The 25,874-nt window shown below is 52.5% G+C and overlaps 8 protein-coding genes and 1 non-coding gene across 9 annotated transcripts; 2 read left to right on the top strand and 7 right to left on the bottom strand.

Moving 5' to 3' along the window:
• Positions 1-655: 655 nt before the first annotated feature.
• Positions 656-1,958, bottom strand: B0T23DRAFT_368145 (P-loop containing nucleoside triphosphate hydrolase protein; the record flags this gene model as incomplete). Its single annotated transcript, XM_062836435.1, has 3 exons — positions 1,561-1,958; positions 1,380-1,457; positions 656-1,135 (listed from the first exon to the last, which is right to left on the bottom strand). Exons 1-3 carry the CDS (start codon positions 1,759-1,761, stop codon positions 656-658), a joined length of 759 nt encoding a protein of 252 aa, XP_062687906.1. The 5' UTR covers positions 1,762-1,958.
• A 500-nt stretch (positions 1,959-2,458) lies between these two features.
• Positions 2,459-4,940, bottom strand: B0T23DRAFT_416332 (uncharacterized protein; the record flags this gene model as incomplete). The annotated part of the gene is made up of 2 exons (XM_062839629.1): positions 2,459-3,928; positions 4,272-4,940. 2 exons carry the CDS (start codon positions 4,938-4,940, stop codon positions 2,459-2,461), a joined length of 2,139 nt encoding a protein of 712 aa, XP_062687905.1.
• Positions 4,941-5,440: 500 nt separating this feature from the next.
• B0T23DRAFT_391107 (DHS-like NAD/FAD-binding domain-containing protein) lies at positions 5,441-7,607 on the bottom strand. Its single transcript, XM_062837917.1, has 4 exons — positions 7,280-7,607; positions 6,683-6,885; positions 6,517-6,589; positions 5,441-6,457 (listed from the first exon to the last, which is right to left on the bottom strand). The coding sequence occupies exons 1-4, from the start codon at positions 7,425-7,427 to the stop codon at positions 5,571-5,573; spliced, it is 1,311 nt and encodes a 436-aa protein (XP_062687904.1). The 5' UTR covers positions 7,428-7,607; the 3' UTR covers positions 5,441-5,570.
• A 2,032-nt stretch (positions 7,608-9,639) lies between these two features.
• Positions 9,640-11,821, bottom strand: B0T23DRAFT_55832 (pyridoxal phosphate-dependent transferase). Its single transcript, XM_062841455.1, has 3 exons — positions 11,672-11,821; positions 11,419-11,553; positions 9,640-11,358 (listed from the first exon to the last, which is right to left on the bottom strand). Exons 2-3 carry the CDS (start codon positions 11,517-11,519, stop codon positions 9,852-9,854), a joined length of 1,608 nt encoding a protein of 535 aa, XP_062687903.1. The 5' UTR covers positions 11,520-11,553; positions 11,672-11,821; the 3' UTR covers positions 9,640-9,851.
• Positions 11,822-13,567: 1,746 nt separating this feature from the next.
• Positions 13,568-15,193, bottom strand: B0T23DRAFT_327736 (Rho GTPase activation protein; the record flags this gene model as incomplete). Its single annotated transcript, XM_062835638.1, has 2 exons — positions 13,568-14,304; positions 14,377-15,193. 2 exons carry the CDS (start codon positions 15,191-15,193, stop codon positions 13,568-13,570), a joined length of 1,554 nt encoding a protein of 517 aa, XP_062687902.1.
• A 2,735-nt stretch (positions 15,194-17,928) lies between these two features.
• On the bottom strand, positions 17,929-19,517 carry B0T23DRAFT_391098 (uncharacterized protein). The gene has a single exon (XM_062837916.1). It carries the CDS (start codon positions 19,504-19,506, stop codon positions 19,126-19,128), a length of 381 nt encoding a protein of 126 aa, XP_062687901.1. The 5' UTR covers positions 19,507-19,517; the 3' UTR covers positions 17,929-19,125.
• Positions 19,518-20,974: 1,457 nt separating this feature from the next.
• Positions 20,975-22,531, top strand: B0T23DRAFT_55732 (zinc-regulated transporter 1). Its single transcript, XM_062841454.1, has one exon. The coding sequence runs from the start codon at positions 21,157-21,159 to the stop codon at positions 22,411-22,413; it is 1,257 nt and encodes a 418-aa protein (XP_062687900.1). The 5' UTR covers positions 20,975-21,156; the 3' UTR covers positions 22,414-22,531.
• Positions 22,532-23,333: 802 nt separating this feature from the next.
• Positions 23,334-23,405, bottom strand: B0T23DRAFT_t432. Its single transcript has one exon. It is a non-coding gene; the product is annotated as a tRNA-Arg (tRNA).
• A 1,319-nt stretch (positions 23,406-24,724) lies between these two features.
• Positions 24,725-25,866, top strand: B0T23DRAFT_55718 (uncharacterized protein). Its single transcript, XM_062841453.1, has 3 exons — positions 24,725-25,180; positions 25,300-25,363; positions 25,523-25,866. The coding sequence occupies exons 1-3, from the start codon at positions 24,967-24,969 to the stop codon at positions 25,719-25,721; spliced, it is 477 nt and encodes a 158-aa protein (XP_062687899.1). The 5' UTR covers positions 24,725-24,966; the 3' UTR covers positions 25,722-25,866.
• The last annotated feature ends 8 nt before the right edge of the window (positions 25,867-25,874 follow it).

The raw sequence follows: 25,874 nt of genomic DNA, 5'->3' as shown, positions 1-25,874 counted from the left end.
TGGAGAGTTTCCCATTAAGCAAACAAACCCCATGTGGAAGTCGCGGCCATGCGCGGCCATTTCTTCCATGGGCAGCTTCCCCTTCACCGGCATCCGTAACCCTCTCTCCTCTTCCGGTCGCCTCCAGTGTGTGACAAGCGGTTTTCTGTTTTCGCATTTTCCAATCTCCAACACAAGAAACATGCCCACTTGAACAGGTATCCCATGCTGGATACCCAATCCACAATTCCCCAAACCAATGCGCTGCGAAGTGTGAAGGTTTGGCACATGGTGAACAATCACCATGCTGCAATCGCCTCATCACTTCCCCGTCTCATCCTCACAAACCAGGACACTTCATGCGGATGACCAAACCAACATGAAGTCGCAGGAAAACAGGCTTGCACCAAGCGATACGGGATCATTGATAGAGGTAGCTTCATCCAACACTGAACTCCCAAGAAACGTACCAAACAAACGCTTGACCTTACAACTTAAAGACTCCCATGGTCCTAACTCCATCATCGTCACCTCATACCATCACCTGCCAGCAGACCACAAACACCACTTCAAACTCGGGGACATGCAAGGTATAACCGCCACTGCCCAAACCCAAACCACCACAACTTTGTACCACACAATATCATCTCCCCTCGTTCCCTCCCCAATCCATCCTCTAGGTAGTACCGTACTCCCTCCCCAAATGCATCACCCCCCTCACCCTCCCCACCACCTCCCTCACCACCTCCTCCACCCCCTTCTCCTTCCCCACATCGACAACCAGCACATCCGGCTCGCCCCCTTCCTCCTTTGGCTTTGTTGGATCCGGCATCTCCAAAATCGTAAACTGGCTATGCACCAAATTCTCCTTTGCAAAGTGTCCCTTTCTGTTGTGTGCTCTTTCTGTGAGCACCTCCTCGGGTGCCTGCAAAAAGATGAAGCGAATCCGCAAATCGCCGGCATGTTCAGACCCCAAACGGAGGATGTCGCGGTAGTGCCGCTTTAGAGCCGAGCAAGTGATGACGAGATGGGGAGACGAGGAGGTGGGTGGTTTGGCGGTTTCGTGCTCGGCGAGGGCTTGGAGCCAGCCTGCTCTGTCGGCGTCCGTCAGGGGTTCACCGCGGGACATTTTCTCGACGTTGGCGTTTGGGTGGTACTTTGAGTCGTGTTAGCTTGTAAGTGTGGTTGAGGTGGAGGAGGTGAGGTTCACGATGCAGTGAGGTTCATGATGCAGGAAGCCATGTGTGAGGCTCCAACGGGAGAGGCAATTGGTCAGCCCTTACCCTCCCGTTGGGATCTCGGCGATGAGTAGGTGGGTAGGGACCATGGAAAGAGACCGAAGGAGAGCGGAAGAGGTTCCGTCGTAGAGTACCGGAGGTAGGTACACTGTCTGAAGGGACGGGACGGCGCAGGACGGGGTAGGGGAATGTGCAAAGACGGTATCGTGCAGTGAGTGTGCAAGCCAAGTCATAGGTTGGCTAGGTACAGCCACACGAACCCGCAGGTTAATGCAGTATGTGAAAGCAAGAAGAACTAAAAAAAAAAAAGAAAAAAAAAGAAAAAAAAGAAAAAAAAACTCACATCATCACCCTCGACATAAGTGAGATTCAAATTCTCCGCCAACGCCTTGGCAATCGTCGTCTTTCCACATGCCGTCGGACCCGTAACGAACCAGATCCATCTATGCTCGTTCTTGGGCTTCTTTTCGGCAGCCGTGGCATTTTGTTGGTCGCCCAAATGGTGCTGCTCGCCGAGAGCAGCGTCGGTGTTCTGGACGGTCATGGCTCTTGTGATAAGATACCTAACCAATGGGTGTAGTACTGTCGTGTGAGCAGGAGTTGACGAGGATATGAATCTCCAAGACTGAATCAGTATGGAGAGATAGGTAGGTAGGCAGCTTGTAGTCGTGAGAGGGGTCGGTACTGTACAACGAACTGTGAATGTTTTATTTACATGTCGATAGATAAAGGTCAACAAGTCCAGCAAAAAGTGCATGACGTCACCTCGGTTAACTCGGTAGCCGATTTCACCGACTTGAGCCACTGAAACTCTCCAATTCAAGAGCGATCCAACCAATGACGTTTTGGTGGGGGAGACAGACAGACACCTGCAGGTTTATAAGTGGTGGTTGGGGTTAGGGTTGATGCACTATGTTGCTGCCCCTGCCTGAAAATGTGGGTCAAAACAATGAAATAGGGGCTTATCGCGGGCTTATCAATTCATGCTTGGGGAGAGTGAAAAAAAAAAAAAAAAAAAAAAAAAAGGGGAAAAAAAGACCATTAGGGACACACTTTTGCTGTTCATCAGCGTAGAAATCACGTGAGTAGGCTAGGTAGGTAGTCTCTGTGTAAACCATAATTGCGACAATCAAAGTCAATTTCGCTGTTCAGATATCAACCTCAGCAGACGAAGCCCCCAACCGTCACATGACAGAGACAGCTTAAAAGAGAGTACATTGTCATAAGAAAACCGGTATATTTTACCTACCCCTATTCAAAGCTCGTGCCAGAATCTGTATCTGAGCGGGTCTAAGTTGACCATGCTCCTCTATCTCCTGGATAGTTGCCTCAATGTCAACATGCCCATGATGCCCTCCTGGCTGAGCATTACCTCCCGGCTGCCCCTGCACATGACCAGCACCTCCCGGCGGAACATCCACATCCATGTCTTCATCCGGGTCATCATCCCGAAGCGGCAGCCTATACTGGTCAGCCCTGGGCGTAGTCAACAACGTCTGCGGAGACAACAACCACAACCCATCGTCCTCCAGATTCTCCAAATATTCCCTCCGATTCCTTTGGAACCACGTGTCCAAGATTTCCTGCATCAACCATTTCTTCTCTTCCTCCTGCTCCCGACTCCATACCATCCACTCCTCCTTCGTCATCAGCTCCTCTGGCCTTGGCCGGGGCCCAGCACGCTGCGACATAATCATCTCCGCTTCCCCCTCGGCTTTCTGCCTCAACCCCAGAGCAAACCTCTCCTTGTGCGTTAGGCGGAGGGGCTGATGCTGGTGCTGGACCCCCTCCATGCCTTCCACCGGCCGCTGCTCCTCCTCGTTCGCCGCCGCCGCCGCCGCCGCCGCAGCCAGTATCTGCTCCCCGTCCGCAGCTGATCTGGGCCTGGCTTTGGCTACCCGAGAGCCAGCACCGCCGCGCACCCTGTGGAGGGGCTCCTTGGGCCTGGGGTTTTTGTTCTTGGAACCCTTGGGACGGCCGCGGCCGCGCTTGGCAGGTGGAGCGTCGGCGTCAGGAGCAGCAGCAGCAGCAGCAGCAGCAGCGGGAGCAGCGGGGGCCTGGGGGCCGGGGAGAGGTTGTGAGGGCTGCCCGGCCTGGCCCTGGCGGAGAGGGACGTTGGCAAAGGCCTCCGGGTTATGCTGCCTCAGCTGCTCTACCAGCGAGGCATTGAAGTTGGGTTCGGCCCGGAGTTTGAGGGGGAAGGTCTTGGGGCCGACCCTCTGGGCAAACTTCCAGGGCTGGTGCTCCTGGTGTTGCTGCTGCTGTTGCTCTTGCTGCCCTTGTTGTTGCTGTTGCTGCTGGTAGTGCTGCTGCTGCACCTGCTGTTGCTGGTACTGCTGTTGCTGGTACTGCTGTTGCTGGTACTGCTGTTGCTGGTGCTGCTGCTGTTGCTGCAGCAGGGTCGGGGTCGGGGTCGGGAGCGGGGCAGGGAACTGGGACGGGGGCGGGAAGGGAGGCGGCGGCATCTGGGGCTGTACCGCCTGTGGATGCGGTACTCCCTGCTGCACAGGGGCTGCAACCGGCTCCGGCTGCGGCATCACCGGCGAAGGCACAGCAGGCACAACCGGCTGCGGGGCCTCCATACCACCCTGAGCATATCCCTCCCCGGCCTGAAGGCGCGGATCCAGATTGTCCGCTTGGTTGGAGCCGGGGGCGGGGGTGTCAGCAGCCAGGGCGTCGTTGAGCAGATCGTCCAGATCGTTGTTGGGCATCTAAGCGATGATGACCTTATGTTAGTGACTGACCATGTTTCCTTGGTGCGATAGCGAGATGGCTTGGCATGGGGGATGTAAACGGAAGAACGACTTGATGGAACAATACGATACATCTTGGGGCAAAGGAAGAGTCGACCAGTGATCATCAAAGACAAGCAGCGTAGACTAAATTTCAATGCGAGCAAAGGGGCAGACATGATGAACAGTTACACCAAGGTAAAGCACGTAGATTCAACAAGAAGCAAGGTTACAACAGCAAGCACGCAGAGCGAGAACCAAAGCAAGCACTTAAAGACCAAAACACAACCATGCAACTACAAACACGCGAGTATAAACTTACCTGGACGTTGACGGAGCCGTGGCTATCGTAGAGAAAGGCCCAGCCATCGTTGTTGTTGTCGTTGTTGTTGTTGCCGTCCACCGCCTCTTCCATCCCAAACTCAAAAAAGTTATCGCCGTTGTTCCCACCAACGTCGTCGTTGAAATTACCCATGTCGACATTGAATTCGTTGTCAGACATGGCGGGATTGGCAACGTCGGCGGGATAAAAGCTGCCGTCGGCGGGGAATGAACTGTTGTCGACTGCAGCGACGGGGACGGAGGCGAAGGCAGCAGCGGCAGGGACGGCGGCAGGGATGGGAGAGGCAGCGAGAGGGGCGGGGTTGGCGGGAAAGACGAGGGCGGGGTCCTCCTCGGGGCCAGCAGCGAAAAAGTTGCCGGCGAGAATGCCGTCGTCGGCGGCAGGGACGGGAGAGGCAGCGAGAGGGGTGGGCCTGGCGGGAAAGACGAGGTCGGGGTCCTCGAGGCCAGCAGCGAGAAGGGCGTCGGCGAGAATGCCGTCGTCGGCGGCAGGGACGGGGTGGTTGGCAGGGACGGGGCTAGCGAGAGGGACGGAGCCAACAGCGGGGAGAACATCGTCGGGGGCGAAGGCGGCGACAAACGCATTGGCATCATTTTGATCGCCAAAGAGAGTGGCATCACCGCCAAAGAGAGCCTCGAAGTTGGACATGGTGACTGAGAAGTGGGGGCGAGGGAGACAAGAGGTTGAAAGAAGCGGGGAAGGTGGGGAAAGAGAGAGGAAAGAGAGAAGGAAGAGAGAAGAAGAGAGAAGAAGAGAGAAGAAGAGAGAGAGAGAGAGAGAGAGAGAGAGAGAACGGTGTAACCCGCGGAGCTTGGTCGAGTGTGTGTTTGTGTGTGTGTTGGGTCTTGAGATCAGTGTCCCAAGAGAAGAGAAAAGGTGAAGAGTGGGTTGGTAGAGGTACAGTTTGAGAAGGCGTCTTGTAGTTCAAAGTACTGTCAAGATATTGTTTATCTGGTAGTAGTGTGGACTTCAAGCTTGCTGTGCACGAGGAAGGAGAGGAAATCCAACCGAGAAGAGAGGAGGGACCAGCCTCTTTTATAAGATGGGAAACCAGAATGTCGGGCCATTTTCCTGGACATCAAAGCAGACAAGATCAAATGTCCATCTTGCCTTTTCAGCAAAAATGCGGCGGTCTTCCGAGACTACATGCAGTTATTCAGATAATATTACAGTAACGTAACCCACGTGTCGTTGCGGGCATTGTAAACAAGTTCATACACTCTGGCAGTTCCAGCACAAATGAGGCGGTGTTCCAAGGCTACATGCAGTTTTTCAATATTACCTGTACAGCAACCCAACCCACGTACCGTTGCGCGGATTGTAAACAAGTTCATACACAGTAGACGCCACCTGTCTCTGCTGATACGCTTCTGGATTCGACTCGTTGTCCGGCATGCTTGCACGGACAGTGTGCTGTAACTCAAAGCCCGGCTCGCCGTAGTTTCCCATGAATTCCAAAGCCAAAGTCAGTGTCTCCGACTTGATCTTAGCCTCGTCTGCCCCACACTCTGCCACAGAACCGTTCTGCTCCTCCTCCATGTCTCCAATCTTGCCCCTCCACCCAAGCACAAAAGGCTCAGTCTTGACAATACGTGGCCTTCCCCCGGCTGTCACAAGCTTGACGGTCCTCAGAAAGCTGGCAGGTGTGCTGTTATCCTCGTCCACGCCCTTGACAGTAACCACATGCCTGCCTCCTGCAGGGTTTGCGTCTACGTCTGTTTCAACAATCAACCTTCTCCGCACGTAAAAGTCAGGAACAGGAAGGCTGAGATAGTGCATGACTCGCTCCATTAAATCGTCGGTCCGAGCATATATTCGGTGGTCCGGTGATGGGCAGAGGTAATCAAGGTCGGTGTCCTGAAGATTGCAAATGACGAGATTTGTGTCTGGTTGCTGCGTCTGTTGCTTTTTTCCCTGAGCAGCGGCACGCTCACCAACAAGTTGGGGAAGTTCGTTTGCCGGTGTCACGGTTAGGGAAGAACCCAGAACCAGGCAGAGGTCGGCTTTCTCGCAGTGTGCCTCGGCTCGCGTCCAGGGGCCGAGAGGGAGGTCTTCAGAGAAGTGGATGATGGTGTCATGAAGAGGGTGCGTCATACAGATGGGGCATTTCCGTCCAGTCCGATGGTCGTGGAGGGGGCGGTTATCCGGGGCTACGGCATAGAAATCTGCTGCCGTTAGTGTATGGCTGTCGAAGCCATGAAAAACATATTCTGATTAAACGCACCGCGCAGAAACTCCTTTCCGCAGTTCTTGCAGTACTCAATATTGGTGTTTCCATGCAGCTCCGAGATCATGTCCTATAGTTACGTGGCCACACGATGGGGTCAGCGTCCAGCTGCTTGTATCAACGGGCTTGTAACTCATCCCGGAGGACTTGGACCGTCACCTACAGCGCGTATGCCACTTCGGCGATGCAGTCCATCGCAATTCTGGCTGATGAGCCCCTTCAATATTCCTCTCTCTTGCAGTTCCACCAGTGCCATGTGCGTCTTTGTTGGTATTGCTTGCAACACGTCGACAGACTTTTTGGTTGCTTGTCGCCCCTGGGCCATCAGAGTCCAAACGCCTTCGGGGCCTCGGAAATCCGGTATGCCTTTGAGGTGTTATATTTGTGTTAGCTCGGCCGTCCGAGAGCGCCGAGTACGTAAGAGAACACCTAACAGGGGGGGGAAGCAAGGCTAGCGGCAGGGTGAAGTAGCAGGTAAGGCAGGAAGAAGTAAGGCTAGGTAGCAGCAGCAGGGAGAACCAAGGCTAGAGACAGAAGGCCTGGCACCAGCACTGACACCAGTACCGGCCGTGGAGAAGTGGGGTAAGGGCAGGATAACGATGGGAGTTTGACAGGTAGGGGAAGTGCCTGGACGACTCCGTCGACGTACTAGGTCGCCTGGTCTTCAAGCGCCCATACCCCTCTTCTCCAAACAGGCAAGGTGAACGCCCTGAGTCCCAACGAGTAGTGAAGCCACGATGAAAGATGGAAAGTGACGAACCGGCAGATGTAGATACCCCCGCGCCCGTAAACACGACCAAATGCTTTGACTTTCGAATCAAGTCGGCCAGCACCTTTGCTTTGCGATCGATGACCTCGGGCGCCTCGAATATCTCCTTCTTTGGGTTCTTGCGGGCGGTATGGGCCATGGTGGGCGATGGACAGCGATTGAGGGGTCTTGGCGGGGTCGAGTGTTGAGACAGCGGGTAGTGTCTCTATGTTGCCGATGAATACGGATGACGACGAGAGAAAGTGGTCGGCGACGACACAAGTTGCGATGGCGGGAGGTCGCCGGTTTTGGTACCTGAGCAAGCGCGAAGTCAGCTGACTCTACCTAGTCTAGATTGATGTTAGTACACCCCAGCGCTGTAGTGGGTGCCGTGGTACACCGGTGCCTAGAACTAGTGTGGTGGTACCCAAAGGAGAAGGGCATCGGCTATTGGCTGTTGCCCGGCCTCGCTCACGATCCGGCCACTTGGGTCGGGGACGGGTACGTCAAGGGCGCCAAGAGAAGCCGAAAGCGGCGGAATGCCTGTGGCACAGTGTAGGCACATACTACTAGTAGGGATAACTGTATCTTTCACAAAACCTAGAGGTAGAGAGATCCTCCTGATGCCGTATCATTGACGATAACATGGCCGATGACGAGAGAAGGATCCGTTTGACAATAGCAGTCTAGCACAGCACTTGATGCCTGGTCTGAACATTCCATCTTCCTAGGTAGCGAGGGAAGGGCAGGAAACCAACGTGAAGAAAATGTGGACATGCCACCAATCCTGACTGACTCCAGAGGAAGGAATGGACGGGTTTGTGCCGTGTTGTGGTGCCGACCACGTCGCCTCCTTCCCTCTCTGACAACCATCATCCGGGTTAGGTAGTGGTACCAACGGCAACTGCCATGACGGATTACCCGATGACCCCTTGCATGATCATCGCTAACGCTGGTTGACGGCGGTGTAGTGATAACAATTGTATGGCCGTGAAAACATGAACGGTTTGTTGAGGTATATGTACCCAAGAGATAGGACAAAACTTGACATTGGGAATTCCCAAATTGCGCAGAAAAAGGGGATCAACATGAAGAAAATGTGGATAGCCAGACAATCCGAATCCTTTTCCATCCAGTGGCCGGAAGGAGTTGTGGTTTTCCGTGCTGTGATGGCGACCATAGCAGCCCGCTTTGTCCCCTCGAACATCGCGAGACGGAATAGCGCAGAATTGGACTACGCTCAGTAATTGTGTTTGGAAATTCATTTGTTTATTTCCATGACAAAGCATCTGGTTGGTCCTACATCAACCCCATCGCATGTAGGTTGGTAGATGCCAGGTGGTGATCCTCCATCTCGGGTTCAAAGGTAGCCCGGCTGATGATTGATAATGTGTGGCTATACGGTGGACCACGATGACACGGAGAGGGCAATGTTCATCTGGTAAGCACCTGAGGCCAGGGGATAGGATAGGGATCAATGACATGAATCCCGAAAACATTGATGAAACAACAACAATGTGGACGAACGAGAACGCCTTTATTTCCGAGCTAATTCAATACTCTTCTGAACTAAAAGCGCCGTCCATCACATGCCTTCCACGTAGTGATGAACATTCAATCTGACTCGGGACTAGAACGATTGTGGCTGCAGAGCTAGAGGCAGAAACATTCATCAATCGGGTTAGCTGGGTGTAGGTAGTTAAAAGACATGGAGGAAGGAGTGAACGAACCTTGTGTATGCCAGAATGTGCAAGACCGAGGGCGCATGGACGAACTGACCCCCTCCTTGGCCAATTAAAAACAAACAGCCTGGCATCTCTGCTCCCCAACAGTCCGCCTGACACTACATCACTCCATCAACCCGACCATATCACAACCTGCCTTGGGTCCATCCGGTAGCTTCCATTCCTCCAAACAATCCCAGTTCTTCCCCGATACCCAACCTGTTAAAGGTGATGAGTCCATGTTGCGAATCGTGGATCTCGTGGTGATGAGTGTCCCCAAAACTCGACAAGTCCCTGGGCCTTTGGCTGATTCAACCAAAGTGGGTCCACACGCAATGTACCGCCATGTCATCGTGCCTGTGACGGTTCGTTTATAAGTCGGACTCTCTCCCGCCTTCCAATCTTCCCCCCACCACTTTCTCGCTGTTTGATCCATCAACCACCACACCCCTTTTGGTCCAGCAACAATCGGTTCGGTAATCGTTATCGAGCAGCACTAGCCACCTCAATTTCAGTCCCCATCCTCAATTCATCTTTTTCCCTCTCCTGCCGCCCCCACCAACTGACAGGTATCCTCAGCCCATCCGCATAATCCATGCTCATAACCTCCCCATGCAACCTTCTCGCTGGGCTCTCCCACCGGCTCGTGAAGCTCGTGAGAGAAACCATACCGAACATCGACGCCGACAAACAGACTGCCACTGCCACCGCCAGTCCCGGGGAACTACCCACTGAGATGCGAACAATCAGTCAGCCATAGACGAGAAGAAAAAAAGGGGCAAGCCAAGGAAACGCCACAGTTGACAGCCACATAAACACAACGCAAAATCCAATGCAAACTACAGGTAGCTGTCTACCTGTCAGTACAGAGGCAACGTCCCCTCGACCCCCCTGAATGCCTCCTCCAACACTGCCAGTCCCTCCCTGACTTCTTTCTCGCCTATAGTGATAGGCGGTGCAATTCTGAACGTCCCCCCAAAGCTGGGGTGAGTACTCAGATTACACCAAAGCCCAAGTTCATACGCGCCATCTCCGACCCTCTTGGCCAGTTCCAACCCGGGTTCTTTCCCTGTTCTTCGATCCTCGACAATCTCCACCCCAGCCATCAACCCTCGACCTCGAACATCGCCGATACAAGCATAGCGATTTTTGAGCTGGTTGAGCCCGGAGTGCAGGATCTCCCCCATCCGTCGAGCGTGCGAAACCAAGTCATCTCGGACAACGATTTCCAGCACCTTGTCCCCCACGGCGGCAGGCAAAGGGTCGTTAACATGCGTGGTATAGAAGAGGAAGTCCCTTTCCGCACAAACGTCGGCGATGGCATGGCTAGTCACAACCGCTGACAACGGCAATCCGTTGCCCAGAGTTTTGGACAGAGTCAAGATGTCCGGAACCACGCCGTCGTGGTTGACCGCGACCATTTCCCCCGTGCGACCGATTCCAGTCTGGGCTTCGTCAACGATGAGCAACATGCCACGTTTCTCACATTCACTTTTGAGCCTGCCGAGGTACCCAGGCGGAAGCACATGCATGCCGCCTGAGGACTGGATTGGCTCAACGATGACGGCTGCCAGAGACCCGCATGACTGTTGGTCAATCAGTCGCCAGCCGTAAAGCATTTCGGCTTCCCAGTCGTATTCCCATTCTTCTTCGTTTTCTTCCTGACTTTCCTTTCCATTTCCCTTGTCAATCATATCTCCCTCTTTCCATCTCCCGCCTTCTCCACTTGTCTCCTTTCCCTTCAAGCCCTTTTCTTTCCTCTTCCTGAACCCCTGATGGCACCGATAAGCATTTGGACTCGGCAACATCAATCCTCCTGGAATCAACGGCCACCCGACCCTCCGTCCAGCATGGTACTGCACACTACTCGCCTGCGCAGTAACCCCATGCCAGCTCGCTCCCAACCCCACGACCTCGAACTTCCCGGTATACGTCTTGGCCATCTTGATTGCGGCCTCGTTCGACTCTCCACCCGTGGACAAGAAGATGGCTCTATCCAGTCCGTCTGGCAGGACACTTGTCAAGCGCTTGGCCAGGTTCAACACGGGCGGCGAGAGCATGCCGGAGAAGAGGTGGTCGAGGGAGGCAGCATGGGAGCTGATGACGGAAACGATTTCCGGGTGCGAGTGCCCGAGGAGAGAAGACATCTGGCCGGAGGTCCAGTCTGTTATTGCTCGGCCATAGGGAGAGGAGGAACCGGGAGAGGGAGCGGTGAAGAGGGAGAGGTGGGATGCAGAGACGATCAGGTCGGGGAGGAAGGTGGTGCCAAAGTTGATGAGGTGGGAGGAGGCGAAGTGGTTGAGGTTAGGGTGGTTAGAAGTGGTGATGCTGGGATAGAGATTAGTGGGCAGGTTGTTGCCGTTGGAGCTGCTGGGGCGGGGGGTTAGCTTGGTGTTGTCGTGGAATTTGTGATGGCGCCTGACTTACGAGTCGCATTTCTGATCGACCCTGCCATCTTTTGGCTCGCCATTCTCCGGCTCGCTGCCGTTGACAGGTAAAGGATCAATGGTTGCTTGGAGCGATGGCATGGCGTAGAGCTACTGGGAGTACTGTAGAAGCTTTCTAAATGGAAATATGATTAATCCTGGGGTGGCTGTCTCTTTGTAAGGGTTGAAGAAATGTCAAGGTAGAGGAGGAATATCAGGAAGTTGTGGGAAATGACAAATATGGAACAATGCACAGTTGCGGGAGTGGACAGTCTTGTTTTCAAGGCATGCGTCTACGGTTGTTGGTACAGAGCCGCTCGCACAAGTCCGAAATTCAATTGTTTTTTTGTGTTTGTTTCGTTTTAGTTTTCACCACGAGCTCACTCCTACCTTCTTTGCCAAACATGACTACACTTATCCTACCTATTCGACGATAACTTGTCACAATGCCGTGGATGAAACAAGCCATCCCGTGTTGCCCCTCCAGCTTCCCCGCAGTCGAGACCCCCAAGTTTCCCCTCATGATAACAAACCAGGTCGCCACGCAAGATTGTCTTCCTGCGGCTAGTATGACATCTGATAAGGTAAGTGCTAGCGGCTGAGTCGTTGTTGGGTTGCAACAGCGTTTGCGTTATGCTAGGGCCGAGTACCAGGCCGCGGGGATACGGATGATAACCGGGCAGGCAGGTCATGGACAGTGGACAGTAAGTAATACAGGTGGGCGCGACGGGGCATGCGCAACTCTTACTCCCTTCAGGTTTCTACCTACCGACGAGTAAGCCGGTAGCGGGCAGTTTGGTAGGGTAGGTAGTGTAGGTATTTTTCAGTTCATTCTTGCCATGGATGCGATGCTATGCCGTGAGATGAGATGGCTTTGGGAGACGTGGGGTTTGAGAGACATCATGGGTACGATTGTAGGGGGAAAAAAATGGAAAAAAAGGAAACGAAAACGAAACGAAACGAAAAGTTTAAAAAAAAAAAAAAAAAGAAAAAAAAAAAGAAAAAATCAAGCGATGCGAAACCACAAGCCCCAGATACGGATACCTATTTAAAGCTCCCGCATAAGATATCGATGTACGACTATGTACATCCCACGAGTCACGGGATGGTAGATGTAATGGTATTTCACATGAAAGAGAGTGGGGAACAGCGGGAGTGCGGTGGCCAGGCTTTTGGAGAGATCATCGATGATGCTCAAGCCGCAATATGCCATGCCATTGCCATTGCCATTCCCATCGCTATGCGCATAAGATCAGGGTTTCTGACCCTGTATTGATAAGAAAAAAAAGAGAGGAAAACAAAAAAAAAAAAAAATCACAGAAGCCGGAAAGTTGGTAAAAAGAGATCCAAAGTCTTAGTTCAGATGTATGCACTGAACCGGCCGAAGCTGCATCGAGGTATTGCAGTTCAGAAAAATTTCCTTCGAGTCTGCAAATTGCAGGTTGACGCTTCTGGTTGAATTTATGTGTGAAAGTCTGCGGTTGAGAAGTTCGCTCCAGATCACGTACCTACCTAGGTATGAGGTCTCTCGTGTATCACGGTAGGTCGGCGAGGTGCAATACCTAGGTACGATGCCGGGACGATCTTGGCTGCAGACACCCGCTGACACCCGCCGGAGTATTCATTATAAAATGCACCTCTAGCTCCCTTGGTAACGGCGCTTGAGCGGTGGCGGTGATGATGCGAACGACAGATTTTCTGGTTCTTACCGCCGTACCCATACGCTGGAGAGCCAAGGAGGCGGAACTGATGACGATCAATCACGCAAAAAAGAATACCAGGAGACAATGCTTCAAGGTACTTGCATCCAAGGTACGAACAGGTTAACAAAGGAAATCAACAAATAAAATTGGGGGGTATCTCTGACACATGGCGTTACTTGCTCACTTGCTTCCAATCAATGTCCGCATATCTAAGCTCGAACTGCGAACTGCAAATAACGAGGAAACTACCCGCCGCATCCCCATGGAGATCCAGCCTCCATGAACCTGTTGTTCCTCTTGTTCTACACCTGTGGCATGGCTGATGTCGAGTTTCCAGCTTCCTCAACATGCATTTCCAAGCCCCAGTCCCAGGTATAGATGCCTGCACCCCTCCTCCCTGTTCCATTGCGATAGTGGTAGAACAGGGACGATAGAGGCACCGCGTCATCACGAATAACTTTGGCCCCCCTTCCACTCCATAATCTCCCTCGTGCTCGGCAAAAACAGCTCCGACGCCCTCCTTGAATGTCCCGGCGCCATTGCCGCCTTTCCAATTCTCGCCGCATAATCGCCCCTCTTCTTGATCAAAAACGCCAGCGCAAGCGTCGGATGAGCCGCCGCCTTCTTCCCCAGCTTCATATTATCCGTATGAAACATACTGCTCGACAGCTCCGAAGCTAGCCGGCGAGCGTCTACTTCATGTACCACCCCGTGTCCTCCCTGCCATTGCTGTCCCATAACGGCGGCTTTTCCTTTCCCGTTTGCTTGTGCTTCGGCGAGCATGTTAGCTGTCGTTCGGCTTCGTAACAGCATGTCGGCGAAGAGATCGAGGAGGTGTTTGACGAGGTTTCGGTTGTGTAACGAGAGTCGGTTGAGGGCTTCTGTCCAAAAGTCGAAGCCCATGTCTTCTAGCTTGGGAGCTGCTGGTTCTATGGCCCCTTCTTGCCTGGCGAGCATGATCCAGCTTCGAAGCACAGATTGCGAGACTAATGGTTTGGGTAGTTCCCGAAGATAAATGAGGATCAGACGGGCCGCATCGTACGGCGTGTAGGGGTCCCCTTCGGGGCCTAAGGAGTCAAAGTCAAAGTCGTCGCCGTACGACGGGCCCGTGTTGAACACGTATTTGAGGTAGGCAACGTTGTGCGAGTTGCCGGTGGAGGCAAAAAGTGATGGGTCGGTGCATCCTGGAGGATAACAGAGGGTTAGTGGTGATGTGCCACGGGAGCGTCTCGAGCGCGGAGATGCAAGAGACATACCCGAGTTGCGGATGAATTCGCAGCATTTGTACACTGACAAGGGAAATAATCGGTGGGACGTGCTCTTCCCTCGGTGGGATATTCGAATCTTGGACGGTGCAATTCGGATACTTTCTTTCAAGTCGACGCCAAACGCGCTGCCGCCGTCTTTCCCTGCTGAGCTTCCCCGCGTCTGGACACTAAGCGAGTGCGACGCCGGCGCCATCCCGTATTCCGATCTGCTGGCTGATGACGATAACGATGATGGCCCAAATGGTTCGACGCTTGGTAATGAGACGTTGTCGAGCTGTGGTCGGTCTAGCTTGTGTGGCGTTAAAGATCGCTTGTGGTCCGCTGGCGCATTTCTTCTCTCGCTCGACGATCCAGGCCAGATGCGTGCAAGTAACCCGCCCATCCGACGCGATGTGTTCTTGATATTTCGACTTTTCTCCTCCAACGGCCCACTGGTGGTTGACGACAACGACTGCTTCCCGGGCGACCCATCCATTACCAACATTGGCCTGCCAATGGATATCGACCGCATATGTGCGCGACTGGGTTGGACTTCTGGGGTCTCGAAGCTAGATAAGCCGGATACCGTATCGGCTGTCCCTAGATTCGGACCATGTGTAATGGAGACGGCATCGACGTCAGGAAAGAAATTCGACATGTTCGATACCGGGCGTAAACTAGGTGTCCTCTGTCCGCAGCTGGACGTGGCTGAACCGAGGCGAGAACGGTAAGGTGTCGATAAAGGGTGGAAAATGTCGTCGAACTGGAACCCGTTACAAGTAGGCGTGATGGGTGCGGGTGTTGAGGGACTGGCGGTGACGCTCATGTCGTCTCGACTCGTTAACAGTTCAGGAACATCGTGGTGATGATATGGGATCCGGGAGAGTCGGTGTGAGAAGCTGGGACTCGGTAGGGAGATGGCATGGCTGTCAGTTGTTCGGGCATGGCCTATAGAGGCTGATCTCGACAGTACGAGATTCGCGGGGCGGGGTGCAGCAAGAAACGTCCGTGACTGCGACTGTTGTGGGTAGTGATGGTCCCTGTCGTTCTTGTAGTCGACGTTACACTCGCTCGAGGAGAGGTCCGAGTCTGGGTCTGCATCGACATCGTCGGTCCACATTGCTGCGTGGGACATGATCCTGTCTGTTTTCCGATGCCTAGGATAATTTCATGTCTAGTCGAGGTGTCAAAGATGTGGCGTAGGTTTTTCCCGGTCTTGTCGGCTCGAGGGGGGTGACTTGGCCTCTTCAGTCTTTTTATCCGTCCAGGGTGGATTTCCTATTTGAAGCCCGAAAAGGAGCAAGGGATTTCAAGTACCGCACGGTTGGCGTACAAGATATAAACGTCACCTCTTCCTTGATGACAACCCTGGTGACGCCCCTGGTGATGTGGCCCGGGTGGCTTGCTGTTGGGCGGCCCGGTGGCTTTTTGTTTGTTCTTTGTGTAGATCAAGGGCTAACACGAAGGAGCATGTCTCGCCAGGGAGTGTTGGTTGATTTGTACAAGCGGGGGTGATGGATGATGTGCGCCAGAGAGGGCGGCAATAATTGACCTCGAGTATCGTCGACTATCGTGACATGTCGTGCTGCTGTGTATCGCATATGACCAAACGATATTAGATGAACTACCCGGTCGGGCCAAGTGAGACAAGGTCGACGAGGAATTGTACATTATCTGGGTGCGGGTACCGAGGAAGTGCCGGTGGGGGCATGCCGGGATTCCGATATCTGGGGGAGGGAGGATCCAGGTACGGCATAGGAGACTAGGCCATTTGGAAGTAAACAAGGGCGAAACGAAATGAACATCGGTTGTTGCGTCGTATTGAGCCATCTCGGCATGTCGTATTGAAAGAAATCCTGCTGGCGGTTACATGTCATGTTCAGTTTGGATAGCGACCGTTGCCCACTGTCGATCAGGTTCATGCCAAGTATTTGAATGATACGCGGAGTGTTTAGTTTTTGCAACACTGAAACAGGAAACACGCCACAGATGATAACTAAGTGAGAGAAAAAAAAGGGCAAAGGACGGGAGAAGGGAAGGGAAAAACAGGGGACTTGTCCTAGTCCAATTGTCCTTCGGAGGTTCTGCCTTTTCTGGGGTAATTGTTAGGGAAGCCCGGGAAATTGGGGTTACGACAGGCACGGACGGACAACACAGTGGAGGCAGGGACGAGGGGTCTATTTTGGCGCCTTGGGTTTCCCTAGGTTAGGTTGTAGCGTCTCATGCCCTAAAGAGCTATCAATTGTCACTGAAAGAGGAAGGAAACAACAGTGAGCCTCATCAGTATCGGGCACCGGACGAGCATCCACCGAACCTAAATCCACCGCCTCCACACCGCTAAACCGGCTGTGCCTGACGAGAGGAAACGCCCAAGTTTCACGGCCTTGTCCTTGTCCAGTCGTTTACGCTAAAAAGTGACGACACCATCACAGAAAAATACTCGGAAGAAAAAAGAAACAACGGTTTTTTTTTTTTTTTTTTTTTTTTTTTTTTTTTTTACAGTTTCCCTTTTCAGAACGTACCATTCCCTCTGCTGTGCCCGTTGTCATTATATCCGCGGTTCTTGGGTTTTGAAAAGGGGTGTTTGATCATTTGTTACAGCTCCTCTTATTGACACGTCAGTTCCAAGGCAGACTTTGATGACTGCTGCCATAACAGTGTCTGATATCGTCCTCACAATTTCGGCTTTGCCTTTGCAGTCCATCTGTTTTGTCGTTGCATACCTCGGATCTCAACAATGCCATTCATCGTCCTACTTACCTTTACATATGCAACCACCTGACCGCCGTAGACTACTCATTTATACGCTATTTCATCTCGTCGATAATCCCTCATTCTATCACATTTCACATCTAGCACGGAGCAGGATCAAGAACAAGACCCCCGGTGGGCATCACATGTCTGCCCTCAGCGCTACCCTATCCCTTTTAACCATATCAGGAGAGTCCGCATGGCGTGCCATCGATACAAGGGTGCTTTACCATAACCCGACAAAAATCTCGCACGGTTGGGACTACACGCAACCCCATCCCAGGCCACCCGTCAATACTTGCTTTTTGACCTACAACCGTCGCTACTTTGCACAGTTTTGAAGGAATAGTTGAGCGATTCGAGGTAACATCTGCCCCTTTTTATGAGTTTCGTACATTGTTTGGTACTTGGGAGATGGACGGTCAGCTCCAGATCACTACCTGACGGATACTGATTGTTTGTCAACCGATCGATGTCCACCACCAACACCCGGGTTGGATCGCTTCCGTCTTGGAAACATCATCGGGATCATCAATGCCGTTCGGTCCTGCCAGAGCAAACAATCGCTCAAACCTGTTACCAACAGACAAGCTGCGCATTCGTTGGGAGGATATCAGGAACCTTCGATGCAGAGAGCGCAGTGCAAATTGAGTATTTCCGATGGTGTTGGACTGTGGCGCTGGCATGGTCGAACAGGACTGGCCATGGCGTGCTGATAGGTATATAGGGTGCTTTTCGCCGTCATATCTGGCCAAAGCCCATTGACAAAGAAAAAGACGACGCGGTCTTGATGCTCAGTCTTCGACTTCATCGTGGTCTGGGCCGAAAGCTGCCTCAACTGATGCTCGTGAGACGAGGTGTGCAGAGTGCAGAGGGGTGCACTAACAGCATGCCTCGGTAGAACGGTAGGTAACTGTTAGTGCTGACTACTCCGCATATGACCACTAGAACTTGCGACAATTGATAGCACCAGGCAACTAACAAAATCCATTGGTTGACAGCTTGACAGACGGTCAATGAGCCCAGTCTCGGTTCATGATCAATTGGAGAATACAGGTGACGCAATCGATAGAACCCTCCCAAGCTTCCAGAAAAAAAACACAGATTTCCGTGACACGGGTCGCCTCATCTAGTCAAGTGTTTGCGGCGCACCGTCATCACCTCGCTAGGTACACAAGCGGTGTTTGCCCGTAAAGAAGGTCACCTTTTCCACTACTTTGGTTCTCGTGACCGCACATGGCAATCCGGGGAGACTAGGTAAGAAGGTCATCGTGGTCCGCGAGTCGTTCGTCCGTCCTCGCATTCGTCCGTCTGTCCGTCCGTTTCCGGCCCGGACTCAAATACCTTCTCCGGTATCCTAGATTCATGAAGCCGGCGTAGGTTGCCCGGGACGGACCGGCGTGAACAGGAAGTCAAGTGTTGTGCACCTCAAGACACGGAATGCCGAGCAGTGAAACTCACGGCGCGGCTAACGATATGCCGTATGCTGCATACAATGCGTGCGATCTGAAGAGAAGCGAGGTAACGCCGGAAATAACAAAGGCTGTTCACCAAGATGAGACCATCTGATTTCATTCCCCCAGGTGCAGGTACAGTAACACAGGGGAGGTTTTCCTCCGCCGTAGTAATTGGGGCTATCTCATCACCGTGTTACTTGCCGGTTCCCAACCATAAAAGGATTTAACGTCCGTTGTTGTGTCCCCGTCACCTCATCCACCGAGGCTCGGTAAGTGCGCTGAGACGGTGACACAGCTTGTTTGAAACTTTTTGGTCGCAAGCTACCACTAGTAAAGCTGCTGTTTTGCGTATCCAAGGTGTAATTCGCACACTCGGAAGATGAGCGCGAAGGATGGAGGTTGTTCATGAGCTAAGTACGAAGAGGATAATGTTTTGGATGTCGACGGCCGAGAAGCAGAACTTGGAGTCGTCCAAAGTCAACCAAGACATTTCAGGGCTAGACCCTGATGTCTCAGATCCCTTTCGCAGGGTGCCCTGACTTGTTAGTAATCAGGACCCTGTTGTTTCCAATTGGTTGTTTTCCCGCGGCAAACGCTTCCCCCTTCGATAACTGACGTCGAGCGGTTGAGTCGATCCAACAGCAGAGAAGATAGGACAAAGATTCGAGATTGAAAAGTCTCCAGATAAGGAATAGATTCGGAAAACGGTACTACAATGGTTGCGAAGCGCGAGTACCATCTGGACGCCTTCTCTTCCACTTCCTGTTTGTCCCTCGTCCCACAAGTTCACAACTTCCAAACAAAACCCCGCGCCAGACAAGACATGGGAAGCAGAGAAAGAGTTCCCCGCATCATTTACTAGAACCAGTGGAGACACCATCGCCGTCACAATTATAGTGTAAAGCAAAAGCTTGACGAAAAGCTTGATCATCACCAAAATCCACCTCCTGGACTGCAGTGCGATCCCAATCTTCTCTAGCGGCCACTGCAGTGATTTGAGTTGGCAAATGGTCCAACGATTGGAACTGAAGGCAACCGCCACACAGGCCATGGATGCGTCATGCTTACGGCGCACAGACCACAATTGAGAACCTCTACGGCCAGCATCCCGCTTGTGGGCCCCCGGTCCATTCAGAAAATGCGTGACAATCTGCGCGGAAAAAAGGAGCCTTTTTTACACTAAAAGGGCACAAATGGCAACGTCGCAATGAAATATGGCCCGACTGTTGGATCCTCAGTCCATTGCGATATATACCACATTTGATCATATTATCCTCTCTCTCATGGAATGCTTCATTGTCTTGTGGCCGATTGACAACAGGTTACTTTGTACTCGGCACTCGCGGCTCAATATGATGGACGGACCATAGCCGACGATCCACTTTACGTCAAGTCCCCGGGCCATCTCCGAACTTGAACTGTCAAGTTGAACAACGGGAACGGCCCCGGAGCCGCAAGGGAAGCCCTACCGACAGCCCGATGGAAGATGGTGGCGAAGGAATAAGATATGATGCCATGCCAGAGATGCAGCTCATCCATGCGGTCTGTTGGTGCTCCTTCCTTGTCTCCAACAGGAAGCTGGCCAGCCAACAAGGTCCCCTCAACGAAGAAGAAGGAAGGAAAGTGTGGTGGTGGTATCAGCAGCCCCAGCCCAGCCAGGGCCCATTTGGCCATCAAGGTCCTCAAAAAAAAAAAACCGGCATGACAACATCCCAGCCGCCGCGTTCCATACAAACAGAAACCGACACGAGCTAGCAACTTAACCTAATAATAATTAATACCTTGCGAACCTCGCGGGCCATGGTCTGGAAAATTCTGCTGCCATCACTTCATCACTCAGCTCCATCTTCCGATTTTCGGTCTCGGTCGCAGATATTTATCTTCAATTGCTTCCCTTTGCTGGTAAAGACCTACTCAGTTCTGGTTACCACCACCGTTGCCGTCACTTTATCTCGCTTTTGTGTGATCGATCCACAATACACAGCATCACAGTCCAACGCAGGCGGCTGGTTGCAGTTTGGACGACAAGACGCCTTTCTGGAATCCGGATTTCCAAAATAACTGATTCCAACCTGCAGACCTGCCGTGTATAAAGCTCCACACACTTTTTTTTCTTTTTCTGGAAGCAATCTCAACTACTTCCTTTTCCCCGCTAACAACAGCTGGTCTGCGAGCTCCCAAGTTGCCAGCATCAAGTGGAAGCTCCAGCGCGACCATCAAGCGAAGCCAGACTCTACCTCTAGTCTCTAAAACTAGTCGACTTGCTCCACAACAACAAGTGCCACGTCGCTCAGGTACGTCGCTTATCCATCGCCCACCCCCCTCCCTCCTTCCGACCTCGCGCGTCGGACACAAAGTTTCCCCACATCGGCCCCTCCCGTTGTGCAGTTAGCTCGATGCTCTGCGTTACCTCGCTTGTTGTGGTATCGTCTCCTCAACCCATCATCACTTTCTTTCAACCTTCTCTCCTCCTTCTTCTCCTCCTCCTTCTACTCTCTCACCTATAACCTCATCATCATCATCTCTCTCTCTCTCTCCTCGTCAACGCCATCTGACGAGTATCATAGTGTTATCAACAAACATGTCTTCTGCTGAGCCTTTCAACCCTCACAGTGTTGACCTGGACACTGTGGACCCCAAGGCCGTGGTCTGCTACCTCAACTCGTCTCCAAACGACTACAATGGTCGTATCGGTCTCCGTATCTCGGCCTTGTTTGTCATCATGGCCACCTCGTCACTCACCACCCTTTTCCCGGTCTTGGCCACGCGCATTCCCCGTCTGCGTATCCCGCGCTATGTTTACCTCTTCGCCCGCTACTTCGGCGCCGGTGTCATCATTGCTACCGCTTTCATCCACCTCCTCGATCCCGCCTACGAGGAGATCGGCCCCGCCTCTTGTGTTGGTATGAGCAAGGGCTGGGACTCTTACTCCTGGCCTCCTGCCATCGCCATGACGGCCGTTATGCTCATCTTCTTGCTGGACTTTGGCGTCGAATGGTATGTCGAGCAAAACTACGAGTGTGATCAGGCCGACGTGAGCGTCGAAAAGGTCATCACCACCTGCCCTGGCCACTCCACCGACGGCGCGAATTCCTCCGACGAGGGCCACAGCTCCGAGTCTCACGACGACTGCCACAACAGCCCTCACAAGCCGTCCACCACCGGCCACGACGCTCATCACGGTCACCAGTTCCTCCACTCCGGCGATCAGGACGCCCCGACCCCCATTGCTCTTCAGACTGCTGCTTTGCCCACCACCGACTCTCATGGCCACGACACTAGTAAGGACACCATCGACATCGAGTCGCACGCCTTCCTCACCGGCGAGTCCCCTGCTTCCGAGCGCATCTTCCGCGAGCAGATCGCAGCTTTCCTCATTCTCGAGTTTGGCGTCCTTTTTCACTCGGTCATCATCGGCCTCAACCTCGGCGTCGTCGGCGAGGAGTTTTCCACCCTCTACCCCGTCGTTGTCTTCCACCAGGCCTTTGAGGGTCTGGGTATCGGCGCCCGTTTGTCCTCGATTCCGTTTCCAAAGCGCCTTAGCTGGATGCCCTGGGCTCTGTGCGTCGCCTATGGCTTGACCACTCCGATCGCCCTCGCTATTGGTCTGGGGGTGGCGACCACATATGAGAGCGCTGGCTTCACTGCGTCGATCATCTCGGGTGTGTTGGATTCCATCTCGGCTGGTATCCTCCTGTACACCGGCCTCGTGGAGCTCCTCGCCAGGGACTTCCTCTTCAATCCCGACCGCACTCGCGATAAGACCCGCATCCTCTTCATGCTGGCTTGTCTATTCGCTGGCTGCATCCTCATGGCGTTGCTTGGCAAGTGGGCTTAAGCCACAAGGCCTCCACACACCAAGGGGGTCACCGCGATCGGGAGAAGATGTTGTCATGACTGTTGACTTTTTCGAGCAAGCGAGTTATTTCTTGTTCAAGGGATCTGTGGTTGGCTTGGTTGCATGGATGGATACCCCCTCGGCATTTGCATTTGGTTTTTTTGATTTCTTTATTTTGCTGGCAAGTTCGGCGTTACGGATCAATGCATGATGGAAGGAAAATGGGAAGGAATGGGTTACCTCATGAGTGAAGGAACAGGGACGGAAAATGGAACACAGTACATAGTCATAGTGGTAATCCCATTGGGCGACAACCAGGCCGTCCTGTGAAGGTTGATAGACAATGGTAGCTTAATTGTACAAGTAATACTCAGCTTGCCCTTGCCACTGCGCCTCGTGAATTTGGATGACCCGGCTGTTATATCTGGTCGTTTCAAGGAGGGATCGTAGGGAAACTCAAGGTCTCGCACAGGAGGAATCGATCCATGTTTAGACATGGCAAGGACCAAGACCTGTGAGGAACAGCATACATGGAAGGGGGGGCCCGAGTGCCTTGATGCATAAGTATGCAAATAAAAAGGAAAACGATCGGGAAGATCGCCTTTTGCTTCGTGAACTTGAACGACTGATAAAACCAATCCTGGTGGCAACCCCTGATGGTACACCCCGACAATGACCATCGTAAGTAAACCTACCTTATTCAAGAAACAACAATCCATTTGCCCCAACAGTCAGTCGATCACTCAAGCTCAGATTCCATCCAGGACACCAATAAAAAATAAAAAAAATAAACGTTCGACATGCATGCATGCATGCATGGCCGAAGAAGATGATGGATGCCAAGCATCATAATCCCCACCCCGGCCGAAAGTCAGATGAGGAGAAAGGAAAAAAAAGAAAAAAAAAAGAAAAAAAGAAAGCGATCCACCCAGGGGTCGAACCTGGAACCTCCTGATTCGTAGTCAGACGCTCTGCCATTGAGCCAGCGGACCTTGTTTGATTGGTTGATGTCAACGGGCTTGAACCAAGTTCCTATAGTACTATGCAAAAGGTTCCGTCGTGACCATCGCGGTGTGAGGTCGAGGTAGGATGCTCTGGCCTAGGGGAGGAAAAAGAAAAAAAAGGGGGGGGGGGGGGAAGGAAAGAAAAAGCGGATAGTATTGATATAATAGTAGAGAACCTAGGTAAGTATTCAGCAAGCGAACTCCTTGCATTATATATAATAGCGGCCAATCGGGCAAGTTGCGAGTGTCCACGGCGTCTTCGTCTGGGGATTTTGGACCCTGCGTTAATGTAAGTTGCGATGGGAGGAGATAGAGATTTTTAATAGGTTTGCGAAAGTATTTGACATGTTGACTGGCGCCAGGTAAACAAAACGCAAAGGATACAAGAATAAATAGATGGAGATAGTAGTATGTTGCTTGCAGATTGTAATCTGGATCGCTGATGGTAGTGATGGGCCAGATAGGGTAGCGATTCATCGGCGGTGCCCGCTTCTCGTCCGTTGGATATACTATTTCGTCTAACCAGGAAAGGTTAGAGGTACTCGGAGAGGCAGAACTGGACCGAACTGAAGGTGAGTTGTGCGGGCAACTTTTGTTGTTATTGTTTGCACTTTTGCTCGCCAATTGCACGGTCTTCAGTCCGCTGCAGACCAACGCGCTCCCATCTTTGGCTTCTCATCTTACCCCTCCTTGTTCCTCGTCGATCGTTCACTTTCCTTTCCCTAACTCGAAAATGAATGAATGCCTCCGTGATTGAAAAGTTTCTCAACCGCATCCTCACCCTATCTTACCCCTTGATTCTCCATCTGTAGTCCCGATGATCCCACCAGTTTTCGCCACCTGAATGAAGCTAGAGGCAGGCAGTTACCTCCTCTCCCCTCCCGTTTCTCGTTTCCCGCCCCTATCTCTACTACTAAGCCAATAAGAGAAGAACTACCGCCTTTTAGACTCGACTCGGTGAGTCGTCGTTTGCCGCCGTTATCCGTTCAACGCCCTCCCTTTCATCTTTCACCAGAGGCACTCTCCAGTCTCCAGCAGTCCCATCGCGGGACAGAGTTGACGCAGACGGCAGAAGGAAGCTACATACCTTTACCGACCTCGGCCCACTGACTTTACGCAATACTTTCAACTCAAATAGTAAGACTCCCAAAGAATATCTAGAAAATCAACAATAGCACAGAATCCGTGGACATTCATCTGGTTTGGCGCTGAACTGCCCCTGGAGACGACACATTTCCGTGCGATGGATTGGCAGCTTCCGACAGGGAAGGAACTCTATCGAAGCTCTTTGCTCGTCCGTTTTCTCACCACTTTCTTCGTCCTTTCAAGGAACGGCGTCTTCCTCGGTGTACAAAGACCAGGTCTACCCGATGGTTGACGATAGCGCAAAGTCCGGTGAACCCTCGCCCCTCCGCTCATTTCACCCCATCCAAACAGTCAACCCAAACGAGGAAGGAAGCCACGCCCCGACCGCCTTAATCTCAATCACCGATCATTCGTCGCAACTTGCTCCTTCCAAGGCATCAACTTGCTGACTTTGACAAGTCAGATGAATAGTGTAAGCTGCCAGAAGTTTCTGGGCTACTCTGTTGCTCCGTGGGAGGGTATAAGAACTCTCTCTCTTCCTACTCTCGATAATCTTTCCCCTCTTCTCTTTTGCATCGACCTGCCTTCAAGCAAAGTGGAACCTTCGCGTCTTCGGGATTTTCTACTACAGCACCAGGATCTACCGAGGGAAAAACAACATTCAAGATGTCTCCCTGGTAAGCACTTCCTCTCCCTTCCCGACTTCTCCCTCGATCTCCATCTCGTCTGCCCCAACTTACTACCTCGCCCAACTACTCGCCGCAACAGACAGCTAACAGATATTGTTCCTCAATAGCTCGTGCACCTCTTGCAGCGGCTGCTCTGGCAACTGCTCTGGCTGCGGATGCAGCTCTTGCTCTGTAAGTTACCTTTCAGTTCTTTGCTTCTGCTTCTCCCCGTCACTCTTCTGTGACTCTCCGGTTCCTTCAAGGCTGCTTCGCACATCCTGGAGCTGCTGCATGTCTTGGGGTCTTTGGTTCCTTGAAGAACACAGACTAATTACTGGATTTTACCGGCAGCACTAGACGCTCTGGTGCGGCAAGCATGCTTAGTTTGGCATGTCTTGCTCCAACGCACTCCTCCACTTCATCTTGTCGTATTTCAAATTCCACCATGGCACGATCAACCGTATTCGGCAGCAACAAGAAAACTGAAGGGATGGGAGGTGTTGCTGGAGCACAAAGGCGATATGTGATCTTGGGAATGGAGACGAGATAATGGCGGGAGAGGATAGACGCCGACACGGTTCATTGACTGTTGATCGAGACCTGTCTTGCCATGGATGATTGGTTATGACTTGTTATCCGGCAGACGGGGGCTCGAAACAGGGACCAGTTTATGACATACAAATGAACATCACCACTCACTCAT

Source organism: Neurospora hispaniola (assembly GCF_033458365.1).
Source record: "Neurospora hispaniola strain FGSC 10403 chromosome Unknown B0T23scaffold_13, whole genome shotgun sequence".
Taxonomy (NCBI): domain Eukaryota; kingdom Fungi; phylum Ascomycota; class Sordariomycetes; order Sordariales; family Sordariaceae; genus Neurospora; species Neurospora hispaniola.
The sequence above is the reverse complement of the archived record's forward strand: the minus strand, read 5'-3'. Positions and strand labels throughout refer to the sequence as shown.

Bases quoted from the DNA above. Each gene is read 5' to 3' on its own strand.
- B0T23DRAFT_391107 (XM_062837917.1), bottom strand. From the start codon at position 7,427: ATGGCCCATACCGCCCGCAAGAACCCAAAGAAGGAGATATTCGAGGCG. The intron at 6,590-6,682 runs GTAGGTGACGGT...ACGTAACTATAG, and splicing joins GCCGAAGTGGCATACGCGCT to GACATGATCTCGGAGCTGCA. The intron at 6,458-6,516 runs GTGCGTTTAATC...TAACGGCAGCAG, and splicing joins CGGAAAGGAGTTTCTGCGCG to ATTTCTATGCCGTAGCCCCG.
- B0T23DRAFT_55832 (XM_062841455.1), bottom strand. From the start codon at position 11,519: ATGCCATCGCTCCAAGCAACCATTGATCCTTTACCTGTCAACGGCAGC. The intron at 11,359-11,418 runs GTAAGTCAGGCG...CCGCCCCAGCAG, and splicing joins GTCGATCAGAAATGCGACTC to CTCCAACGGCAACAACCTGC.
- B0T23DRAFT_391098 (XM_062837916.1), bottom strand. From the start codon at position 19,506: ATGATCAAGCTTTTCGTCAAGCTTTTGCTTTACACTATAATTGTGACG.
- B0T23DRAFT_55732 (XM_062841454.1), top strand. From the start codon at position 21,157: ATGTCTTCTGCTGAGCCTTTCAACCCTCACAGTGTTGACCTGGACACT.
- B0T23DRAFT_55718 (XM_062841453.1), top strand. From the start codon at position 24,967: ATGAATAGTGTAAGCTGCCAGAAGTTTCTGGGCTACTCTGTTGCTCCG. The intron at 25,181-25,299 runs GTAAGCACTTCC...GTTCCTCAATAG, and splicing joins ACATTCAAGATGTCTCCCTG to CTCGTGCACCTCTTGCAGCG. The intron at 25,364-25,522 runs GTAAGTTACCTT...TTTTACCGGCAG, and splicing joins GCGGATGCAGCTCTTGCTCT to CACTAGACGCTCTGGTGCGG.